The sequence below is a fragment of the Phaethon lepturus genome, unplaced genomic scaffold (assembly GCF_000687285.1).
Source record: "Phaethon lepturus isolate BGI_N335 unplaced genomic scaffold, ASM68728v1 scaffold10585, whole genome shotgun sequence".
NCBI lineage: Eukaryota > Metazoa > Chordata > Aves > Phaethontiformes > Phaethontidae > Phaethon > Phaethon lepturus.
In genome coordinates this window covers 26,162-38,643 of record NW_010542702.1, presented here as the reverse complement: position 1 = coordinate 38,643, position 12,482 = coordinate 26,162, and the positions used below count along the sequence as shown (strand labels likewise).

Genomic DNA, 12,482 nt, shown 5'->3' with positions numbered 1-12,482 from the left:
GGGGGATGAAGGGATCAAGAGCAGCCCTGCCGAGAAGGACTTGGGGATACTGGTGGATGAAAAGCTGGACATGAGCCGGCAATGTGTACTCCCAGCCCAGAAGGCCAATCACATCCTGGGCTGCATCCAAAGCAGCGTGGCCAGGTCGAGGGAAGTGATTCTTCCTTTCTACTCCGCTTGGGTGAGACCCCACCTGGGGTCCTGCATCCAGCTCTGGAGCCCTCAGCACAGGAGAGACACAGAACTGTTGGAGAGGGTCCAGAGGAAGGTCACAAAAGTGATCAGAGGGATGGAACACCTCTCCTATGAGGAAAGGCTGAGAGAGTTGGGGTTATTCAGCCTGGAGAAGAGAAGGTTCTGGGGAGACCTTACTGCAGTCTCCCAGTACTTAAAGGGGGCTTATAAGAAAGATGGGGACAGACTTTTTAGCAGGGCCTGTAGCGATAGGACAAAGGAGGATGGTTCTAAACTCAAAGAGGGCAGATTCAGACTAGATATAAGGAAGAAATTTTTCACAATGAGGCTGGTGAAACACTGGCACAGGTTGCCCAGAGAGGTGGTAGATGCTCCATCCCTGGAAACATTCAAGGTCAGGCTGGAGTGGGATCTGAGCAACCTCATCTAGTTGAAGATGTCCCTGCTCATTGCAGGGGATTTGGACTAGATGACCTTTAAAGGTCCCTTCCAACTCAAACCATTCTATGATCCTATGACATTCAGTGAATGTATTTGTAATGATGGTGAGAATTCTGTGAGTTCTCCTGTGTAAAAAGAAAATGTTTTTCAAGCTTTTAAGGACATGAATAATTACAGGCATTGAACTACTTACACAGGCGAGATCTCTACGAAACAGTTTTCTAGGATGATACAAAGTACTCAGACTATAGTACAAGACCTAAGACATGTTAAGAACACCAAAAGTAAGAAAATCAGTTGTGAGTTTTACCTTGAAATTAATTTCAAGAACAAACAACTGAAAGTATTTCTCAAATAGCATTTCCTTATGATTTCGCTTGGAAGAATCTTACAAGATTTCTCTTCTGCATGAGCTCAGGCTGTTATTTTTAATGCAGTTAAGTTACCTGTATTTTCAAGTGTAACATGCCTTACCTTGTAACATCACTGCTAGCTTGTTCTTCTTGCTGGAGTTCAGATAGTGATGCATCTCCATTACTTAAACTCTCAATCATAGATAGCTCTGTACTGCTTTGTGACATGTCTTTGCATTTACTGAGATTTGCTAATGAAGTCACCACATTTGCCAGTGTACTTAAATCTCCCTGACATGCTTCAACCTAAAGGAAAAGTAGAGGTTTTAATTCCTTTATACTGGCAGCAGTTAACTTGCAGTAGAAGAATCTTAACTTTTACATAAATGAAGAATTGAGTGTGTGAATAGACCTGTAAGAAAATTATTGTTTTCAGTAAATGGGTAATCATAATGCAGCAATTAGACACTACACTGCTTCTAAAATATGAAATATTTAGACATTTACTTTTAAAAGTAATAGCTATCTATTTCTTTCAGGAAGAATGTTACAGATGGTAAGCAAGTGTAGAAAGAGAATTTATCATCTCCACTCACTAGTCAGTCACCAGGACTGTAAGACTGCACTAGATTGTATTTTTAGCATCTTCCTTCCTTCCTCATATGAGTCAGTAGTAATAAGAGTAGGAGAATGTTTGAAAAGAAGTAATGGATAAAAAGTCATGTTTAAAAGCAAGCAGAAAAAGAATTCTGTTGCAGCCTTTTTGGTTTTTATGTCTTTCTTTAACTGCAAGGGACCAAGGTGCTTCAGTAGTGAACAGCAAATCAGAGGCAATAAGACACGTTTCCCACTCTGGCCCACAAAAGAAAAATAATAAGGAAAGTGCATGATTACAGACAAGTATGCTGCTGCTGCTAACATCAGCATGCTACATGTCATTTAGTTTGTGTTGTCATACTTTACAGACAAAGCAAGAAAAATGAAATGGAATAAGCAACTTTTGACGGGGCCATGTGCAGGCAAAGCAAGCAAGGCAAAATGTGTGAAAACGGTATGAGGTATTTTAATATCAGCTAGAAAAGTACAAAATGTTATCACATAGCTTTAGTGGATCAGTAAGTGTAACAAAATGAAAACAAAAGGAAAACTAGCTCAGAAACAAATTTGTTGCTGAGATAGCTCTTATTAGCATTGCAAAAAAATTAGTGATTCAGGGGGAAAAAAAAACCTAACAGTATTTATGAAATGCACTGTGATAGTGCCATGTGAGGTTCTGCAAACACTTCATCCTATTGGTACAGAAGAAATACCCAACTGTCAGGATTTCCCTATACAAAGAAAAATAATGCAGCCCTTAAAGCTCTCTAAAAATGTGGAGGAAGGTATTTACTATGTAGAGTTTTTAGCATTTTTGCTATGCAAGGCTAAAAGCATTCTTGTGAAGAGAAGACATTTGCAACAGTTGCTAATGTTGTAAAGGAGTGTTTTAAAAATGAATTTAACAAAACAGAAGCACAACAAAACAGAACACCCCTCCCTCCCTGCACCCACAATTACAGCAATCAACTCTACCTAATATATCAGTCATATCATCATATACCTTATCTGGAGTCATCAGCACAGTAGGCTCACTTTTTATTGCAGACTGATGAATGTTAACAAACATTCCTGATTCCAGCAGACCTGTTGATCTGACACAAAACAGCACACATTTTCATTTCAATTAATTCTAAAATTAATTTTTACTGCTTCAGGTAACAGAGATAGCTGCTTCTGAGCAGCATTTACATACCTTGCTGTTTCATTGTCTGTTACAAAAGTTGGAGTTGCAGCTAATGGACTACGAAGATCTTTCCGAATGTAGATCTTTTCTGTAGAAGCTGCACAGTTTGAAGATTTTTCTCTTGACACTTCAATAGGTTTCCTCTCACACTGCACAGCTAACAAAATAATATGCAACTATTAAGTCACATCCCAAATTACAGACTAATAAATAATCCTTTTTTCCCCTCTCTTTATTGAATCTGCAATTTTAATAATGATTCAGAAAATAACTAATTAAAAAAATCCCATAACCAATAAGCTAACAACTTGGGTGAAAAACAACACAGCAATTTGTTCTTAATGAAATGATGTAGTAGTCAAAGTCTGACACCAAACATACAGACACTTAATTTTTCAAGTTACAATTGAAGGAGAAATCCCCTTATGGCCTATTTTGAATTTGTATCTTTAATTGGAGGCTTACGGCTTCTCCATCCTCAATTTCACTATCTCACATTCTCAGTTCATTCGTAAAGGACTCATAGTACCCTTTTCCATGGGTTGTGGGTCTGGGTTGAACCCACGTAACTTTATGCACTTAAAGAAGCTTCCCAAGTTAGGACTTTAGACAATACAGATGGAAACGGACATTCACAAAGTTCAGTTCAGACCATTTAAGATCTGGGTGACATTCTGACCCACAATCACTGACTTCAGAGAAGAAGTCGATTTTAATTTGAATAGCTCAGTGAAACTAGGTGGAATGAATCTGTGCTTTAGCCTACAGATATATGACCTCGCTTTGAATGGATTAGAGAACATTAAAATGAAATTTAACAGTATTATACTCTATGAGGAACTCTCTAGCTCTACAGAATAAAGTCAAAAGAAACCAGTTTACAGTTTGGTTTTTAATTTTTAAAAGGAAAAGTTGATTTCTGGAAAAATAACGTAATGGTAACACAATACTGTTACCTTAAAAATTAATTAATAAAAGGTATTTACAAAGTACAAATCTAAAAAATATGCAGTAGGCTGTTCTTCCACAATTTTAAAGCGGTGCAAGTCATTTTATACATTGGAATTAGATCCTGAAAGAGAGTCACATACCAGGCCTATACATAATTTAAAATATGCATCAATTCAGCAGCCTGATAAAGACTGGCTACTGGCTAGTAGAGCCTCTTTAATGCTTTACTGCACATAAAAACTGTTTAAGCCTATAAAGAGAATCGTGAATATTCATTATTTTAAAACACAAAGGCACATAGGAAAAAAACTATTTTTTCTTCAATTATGCAGTTTTGGAAAATGTATAACTAAAGATAAAAATTAAAAGCTTTCAAGTTAGTTATAGACTGTGATGCTATTCAAATTTTTACATTGATGAGTGTCATAAAATCATCAAGTATTGACAATGCCATTGAAGCTAGCCTGTAACCTACAAATGTTGCTTTGAAAGGGTGAGAGGTGAAGGCAAAAGCCTTTTATCTTCTTTTGCTAACCCTGTGCTCACTAGCTGGATCTGAGTTTGCTGAGAAAGGGCCAAAACTTCTTAAAGGGAGAAATAACCCCACTGAGGGAGCTACGGTACAAGACAGTGCTGTTTTCTTTCCTCTCCCCACTCCACTGAGGAATGAGACTTCTTATCCCAGAACAATCCTCTCCTCAGCTCAGATTTCCCCCACGACCCAGAGATCCTTTTCCTGCCTTCTGACCCGCAACCCCAGCAATTTTGTTCTGCTTCAACAGACTTCTGTGAAGGGGCAAAGTACTACCAGCTGAACTAGAGGGTGAAGGGGTAAAAATCCACTTTCACCATCCCAGCTTTTCCTCCCTTTCTGAATTCATTTCCTCTGTGCTGGAAAAGTTCTACTGGTTTCTGCTGACAGAAGCAGGGATGTAGGAAAAGGAATGTCCACAGAGGTTCAAGAGGGTCAGCAACATACGAGCTGGATGGCAGAGAGCAGAGCACAAGACTGCTACTGTGCGTCTAGCGACAGCATGGTAGTATTGGGGCTGAAAAACTCATCTATTGCTTGATTTTCTGCATCTTTAGTATTCTGATACTCCTGTGCTATTACACTATCACTACACCTGATGTATGGAAAACTAAAAAGGAACTTGAAATCTATTGGAATCAGTAAGAACTGATCTCTAGATCATTATGGATCTCTGCCTTGTGAATAACTGTCTCTGCACAGCTTTGACAAGAGTGAGCAGCAATTGCCAGCAACCTCAGTCGTGGAAAAAGTGACAAGAAGGTAGAAGGATTCAAAACGTTCAGTAGCTTCATTTATACATCGAAAAATTGAACTGCATACATAAAAACCAAACATGGAAGATATGCTTGACATTTGCCACCTAGGAGTAACAACTCATTCACTTTTACCACATGCAATGGGCTTATTAAGTTTGCCAAGTAATATGTATGCTTGAAAACATTTCAGACATCTGATAAACCAAACTTGCACAGTTCTTTAAAGGAGAAAGACACAATGATATAAAAATATAAAATCAAGATAACAATTTGTATTAATACAAAGCATATCTTTTGTAGCACAAACTTTAACATAGCTGCCAGCTACAATAATTTATGCTTATTCAGACTTACAATCTTGTTTCATTCCAAATGCGATGCATCTCTGCAGCCTACAGTACTGACATCGATTCCGGTGGTGTTTGTTAATGACACAGTCTTTTGTTCCTCGGCACGAATAAACTAAATTCTTCCGTATACTCCTTTTAAAGAATCCTTTGCATCCTTCACAAGTTACTGCTCCATAGTGACGCCCTAGTTACAAAACAACATGAATTCCTACATTAATTTTACACTGTAATATTATTTTGTTAGAGTTATATTTATTAAAAACAAAGTATTTGCTATTTTACCCAGAAAAAGAACACATAGGTTAGAGATCTTAAGATCTTAAAATATATCTTGGCTATAAAACAACATAAAAAAGCAAGTGAGCTATTTTTCTAGTTCAAAGCAGTTAGGACAGATTTTACAAATAGGCAAGTTGCTTATTAAATTCTTGCTGAATGTGTTGACAGCAGTGTTAAAAAAGCTAAGAGAACAGGTTAGCAAGAACACAGAAGAAACTTTTAATTTATACATTCTTTAGCAATTTTTAGAAAATGTCCCTACAGTCAAGTCCTGTTATTGCTCATTACAAATTCAGTTGTCAAAATTGGATACATTAAATCTAATGGACCCAGGGAAAGTGCAAACGTGGCATTTGACAGCAGTAGGTAATCACTTCAAAGATTTACTTTCACCTTTCATTCTCCTAACAGAGTAACAGTACATCCTTAAGTTCTTTCAGTAAAACTTCAATGACAGAATAATCTAAAATAGCTATTTTTTTTTAAATCAGTTCTTCTGTGAATTTTATAATATATAATACTAACATATAAAAATTTCTAGGATATATTACAGAAAAAAGTCAAGTTTAAAAATTATTTTTCAGAAGTAAATTGTTTTGATTCTGCTAGAGCACAAAATACAAATATTACTAAAAAGTACTGGTTTTGATTAAGGCATGTTTGACAATTCCAACAAATTTAATTCTATGATCCTGAAGAAAAAAAAATTCTAAAACCTAAGATCACTGACAAACACTCAAAATATCACAGAGGCACCAAGGCTGGTCTTTGAACTAAGTAGGGCATATTACAAAAATACATCTCAAATATGAACTAGCGTAAGGGAAAATGTATTTTTAGATTCTTTTCTCACTCCTCACAAACTTTTTTTTAGATACATTAATCTTGCCTGACTGAAGTTTCTAGAAATTCTTATAGGTTTTCTAGATTCCTTTATCACAACCATATTACCACACTATTAAAACATGAAATTTATGAAAATTTGTTTTATATTAATAGAATAACACAAAGAGTAACATTATAACAGCAGCTGTATTGTGAATACTTAATTTCCACCCTGCAAAGTTCCTGGGCTGCTTTGGTCTCAAGCTGTGCCAGGGGAGGTTTAGACTGGATATTGGGAAAAATTTCTTTATTTTCCCTCCCACTGAAGGAATGGTCAGGCATTGGAACAGGCTGCCCAGGGAGGTGGTGGAGTCACCATCACTGGAAGTGTTCAAAAAACGTGTGGATGTGGCGCTTCAGGACATGGTTTAGGGGACATGGTGGCGCTGGATTAATGGTTGGACTTGATGATCTTGAAGGTCCTTTCCAACCTAGTGATTCTGTGATTCTGTGAACCTGCAGCTGCTCAGGGAAACATGGCACTCTCCCCAAATTCATTACCAGTGCTCGACAACCCTGGGCCAGGACAGGAGGAATATCTCCCGAGATCTCCAGCCTCTCAAGGAATACTCCAGCCCTCCACTGGGGAGCCAGAGGAGTCCTGCCAATTGGAATAGACTAACCAGATCTTTGTCTTATGTTTGGCCAAAATCTCTTTTGAGATGGGTAAAATCTGACGTGTATTTAGAGCTCTGGGGACTGTAATTTTTATGCTAAGCTTTGCTGCAATACAAAGTTTTTAACTGGTTTTATTTTCTAGGCAGTTTGCTCTACATCCTACTACTCATGATGATACCCTAACATCAACTACTTCTTCCCCTGGCCCCCTATTTTTATACACTTTATTTCTACTGCTTTCCAAAAGGAGCATTTAACTGCAGCTCTCATATTTCCACATTACTGGAAGTCCATCACACAGACTTCACTCTGAGAAACCATAAGAATTTTCTGATGGAGCAACCATTTCCATGCACAGTCTAATTTTAGCTAAGTAAAGAGCAAAGTTAAATGTCTCATCTCTTTTATACCCCATTATCTTCTGTAACAAAGAAAATGCAAAGAAAAAGGAGCTTTCAGCTAAACCATGCTGAGGAACAGCCTTTGTAGTTCTTCTCTCTCTCTCTCTCTCTCTTTTTAAATAAAAAATAAAAAAGACAAGATGCCCTCTCAGTAATTCCATCTCTGACAGATCTGGAACACCTGGTGGCAGGCACACATGCAAAGGGAATGCGAGAGACAGTTCTCCAGCACACTGCTCCCACTATTCTTCTTCCCAGTCTCTTAATATCATTACACAAAATTTAGTGCATGAAACATTTTTCTTTTCTTACCTTAGCACTCTACGTTGGTGGCAATATATGAATATACCATTCTTAAGTTTATTTTTTACTATAATGCAGTTTTACCATTTTAGCAATGCTTCTTCAAATAACTGTCTTTAATAAATCTCATGTTAGCACTTTTTTCATATACTCCCTTGCCTGCCGATTTCATATTTAAAATAATGAACAGGTTTTTCATATATTTTAAGAGAACCTGTCAAAAATAACGAAGTTCATCACATGAAAGTTCATTCCTTATTTTAAGGAAGAAAAAACTCTCAACATTGTCGCTTAAGTAATTTTATCAGACAAATTTTCATAATAGAAAATAAAATTTATCAATCTAAGGAAAAAAGACACAAATTATCTGGTAGAAAACATTAAATTTATGCTGTAAACAAACAATATAGAAGTCTACCCATGGATATTAGAGTAACGTTTAGTAGAATTCTCCGCTGAAAGAGTAGTGTATCCTTTCTGTTTGTGCATGTATGTATATATATGTGTGTGTGTATATGCATGCAAACTGTTATATAGGTTCAGAAGAATTTTAAACTGCTTCTATAAAATTGCACCGCCTTAAAAAGAAAAAAAAGAAAGAAAAAAGTAAATACCTGATGCCTTGTCTCCACATACAACACACAGATCAAACACTTTATTTAGGCCCTGTTCATTGGGAGAGTTGTCTGTTAAAATCTGGAAAAAAGTGTGAAAGAATTTCATTTTTCTTTTTCTTACCATCAAGAAAGATTAAAATAAATCTCATGCTTGTGGTTTTCCTCTAAGATAGGGGACCAAATCTACCAAGTATGAAGTTTTCTTGACTACCTTTTACAGACACAAAGGAGCTACCTTCCAGGCCACTGAGCTCCTTTTTAGAATGGAACAGAAGTTTTACATGTAATACTTCCGAAAAGATTTCAGGATTTCATTTGTCTAAATACTACCCCTGCAGAATGGACTGACATTTTGAAAAACATTTAGCATCTGTGTACTCTTACCTTTTGTTCAATTTTGTATTTATATCCTAATGACTTGTTCACAGTACAAAAGAGACTGAAGCATTAAAAAGGTGGAACAAAAAAATCCCTTGTAAAGGCTACTATATGTACATTCAGATTTATGAACTCCTTTTTTTATAATACACATAAATGGTGGACCATGTACTCTGGACACTATAATTAACTACCAATTGGTATACAGTTTGCCTTTCAGCAACAGTTTGACATTATTACAGTATTCTTGCCTTGTCTCATTCATTTATTTCTGATACCTGTCACCTACCTACACGGTAGGTGCTACAAGCCTTCCATTTGATCTTTAAAAACTCTATCCCACTGTGACATAAATAAAGCACAGCAAAAAAATTAAAAAAGGAACACACATGATCACAAGTAACAACCAAACATCATCTTGACAATAATATAAAGTGGAAAAGAATGAGCTATTTTTCCCATTAAATAGATTATAACTTAGAAGTTTTAAGAGTTTCTAACTCCTACTGTGTCTTAATGGAAAGTCACACTCTCATTCTTGTCTTGCATATTCAAAACAGGATCTCTGATAAAAAGAAAGATAACTTACTGAAAGAGAAAGTACCCTATCTTCTGTAGAGAAAATTAAGAAATGACTTTTTTTTGGAAGTTTGAAGATAGTATGGATGATATATACGGGAATGTTTAACAAGCATACTTCTTTCTAGTCAGCCTTTGTTAACAATACTGTCTCAAACATTCATCTGTTAAGCTCTCTTTTAATGTAACATTTTTTTCAGATAAGTAATATTAATGAGTTAAAAGAATATTAACCTTTCATTCTTTCCTAATTTCCATTATTAACATGATGTATTTTCATGATATTATATAAAATGCATATAAACAAATTCTAAGTCCTTCCATAAATGAAACCTGCACTGAGATGGGAAGTTCCACATAAGGAAGGACTGCAGAATTAGGCCCATGAGGAGATAAAAATCCCAGACTTAGAGAACTCATCAAAGGATCTTGAACGTGAAGAATAAAAATTAATTATTAAGATGAAGAAGAATCACTGAAGATGAAACAGATGATGGAAAACAGGGCCTTGTGAAATGAGTCAACGTAAAGATAAGATGTAATAAAGGAAAGGGTTTTTGCAGAGCAAATGAATGGGCATTTCCAGGGAAGGCTATAGAAGAACAACAAAAAAGGCAAAATTGCAGATGAAGAGATTATTTAGGGGAGAAAATATGAAAGATCCCAAAGAGGATGCAGTTGAACAACAAATGAATGGCACTCTGTATTTCACCAACTTTTAAGTGGGGGAAAAAAAAAATCTCTACCCATACATACTAACTGACAACAAAAGAACCTACCTAAAGTGACAGAATACTCTGTTGTCTCTCAAACAAACCTATTCTGCCCAAACTACACAACCAGAACTGGAGCTTTTAATTTTTTTGTCCAGGCTTTCCCTATACCTCAATTTTGCTCTTTAAACCAGTGTGGCACACTTCTCATCTGGTTTATACTTTTGTTGAGGTTTACTTAAAATACAAAATGTATGATACCACTAAACATGCTTAAATGCCGCTCAATAGGATTGACTTTTGTTACTGCTCCCCTATTCATAGCAATCAAATTCTTTGGAGCAAGGACCTTGGATGTCCATTTGCAAAGACGCGAGTTTCAAAAAAAACCCGCAATATATGATACAGAGATATGCTTCATGCTTGCACAACAAGTGGGTAGTGAATCAGAGTAGTGGACTGGCTCCCAGAAGGGCACAAACTAACATGAAAGAAATTACTTGAAAGAGGATATGATAGCGACTTACAAAAACAATACAATCCTTTCTTGCTGTTTCTTACAGTGCAAGAGACACCTAATCAAGTATTTCTCTCAGAAGATTAAATTAACTAAAGTATTCCTTGCACAACATACAATTGTACTACGGGATATTATACGGACCAAAGCATATATGGTCTACCTAAATAACTAAAAAAGTTATTAAACTTCAGTGGCAGCTATCAAATGTGATGGGCTCACTGCAATCTCCAAATCAGGAGGTCACTCTAAGCCATCAACTAATGGAAGTGAAAGGGTATGCTCAGAAGGATCATTATTTACTTGTCCAGTTTTTAATGCCTTTCCTTAAGCACTTGTTTCTGACCATTGTTTAAGATACTAAGTGGACTGTAGCTATCCTAATGTTGCCTGGCCTACCACACTGACGTATTTTAACAGCAGCATAAATGTACATGGGTAAACAATATGCAATAACTACACTTCAGCTGGAGTGTAGTAATCTCCTACTTCATGCTCAAGGAGCTCTCCCAGGTCTTCTGTGCACATTCTTCACGCTCTTCACATCAGTGCCATCCCATCCTTGCCACGTGAGGATATGGGGCAGAAAGCTTGGAAGCTGGAGGGCGAGGACTCCCACACAATGTGTGTGGGAGTATGGTGCACTGGGGACCAGTTTAGGGAGTTACAAACCTGACTAGTTACAATCTCCCATTAGTAAATCCAAAAACTTTACTGTTATTTTTCCCACCCCCACCGAATCATGTACTTCCCTACTAAATGGAGAAACCACCTTGGAGTACAATTCACACAGCTGAACAGTAGTTACAACGGCATATGAAAAGGAAAACAAGCAGAAGGAAACATTAAGTGATGAAGACAAGGGAGAAAAGAGCATGTTTTTAACAATACATGAAAACAGATGGAGAGTAGATGAAGCAGAAATACAGAAGGACTGTTGGTACGGCAAGAGCTGGAAATGACAATAAAAATAACAGTATTCTTTCTCATCTCATGAGCCAGGGTATAAATGCTAAAAGCAGTAAATTTACTAGAAAAAAGTTTTCTTTATCATTTCCAAGTATTCATACTGAGTCCTAATGCAAGGGAAAGTATACTGTTTAAAAAAAAACAACTCAAAAAAGGAGAACCCAGACAGACATAATTGGAAATAAAACATCTCTTCTTATTCCATTTGAACCAAAATTACAAAATAAAGTGGATTATCTACCTGGATGTGTTGTGCAGATATATCAGGGGATGCAAAAAACAGTTGGTTGACACCTGCAGCATCTGGAGTTGCTAGGATAACTTTTCCTGGAGTGGAATCTTGTCTGGCAAGGATCACCTTGCTTGGGGTAGAGCCATCATGATTTGTTAAGATGAACTGCTTGCCTGATGAGCTCTGATCAAGTGCTGTAACAATCTGAATCTTCTGGCCCGTCTGCTGATCTGTGACAATCTAATAATACATTTATCTCAAATTGTTATGGTAATTTAAGTTCACCTTTAGGGCCCAATCTGGGCACTTGAAGAAAACGGGAATTTTGCCTTTGACATTTGTGAAGCAGGATCGTATTTCCCTCTGTCACACAAGAGTGAACTCAGGTGAAACCTTGGATTTTCACTGTATTTGAAACACACTTCAATCAAGGGTGTTTGAAGTCAAAACCTGAATTCATACTCAGTTTCACAAATGGCCTGTGCTTTTACAACACTACTGAAACCCCTGACAAATTCTAGCATCCAGAATTCGATGTAGCTCAGCCCTAGGACCCATCACGTTTATGAGGAATCTTAACTCTTGAATTCACTGCACACCACGTGAAGAGCTTAGCATCTCCCAGATT

At 36.8% G+C, this 12,482-nt stretch overlaps 1 protein-coding gene across 3 annotated transcripts in view; it reads right to left on the bottom strand.

Moving 5' to 3' along the window:
- NR2C1 (nuclear receptor subfamily 2, group C, member 1) overlaps positions 1-12,482 on the bottom strand; it is a 41,444-nt gene that overhangs the window by 16,509 nt on the left and 12,453 nt on the right. For 2 of the 3 annotated variants that reach the window (XM_010288121.1, XM_010288122.1), the window contains 6 exons: positions 11,864-12,094; positions 8,464-8,545; positions 5,368-5,547; positions 2,782-2,929; positions 2,590-2,680; positions 1,111-1,295 (listed from right to left, as the gene is read on the bottom strand). In XM_010288121.1, the coding sequence (XP_010286423.1) occupies positions 1,111-1,295; positions 2,590-2,680; positions 2,782-2,929; positions 5,368-5,547; positions 8,464-8,545; positions 11,864-12,094 (917 nt within the window). The remainder of the gene's footprint in view (positions 1-1,110; positions 1,296-2,589; positions 2,681-2,781; positions 2,930-5,367; positions 5,548-8,463; positions 8,546-11,863; positions 12,095-12,482) is intronic. The other variant, XM_010288123.1, reaches the window with a different exon arrangement.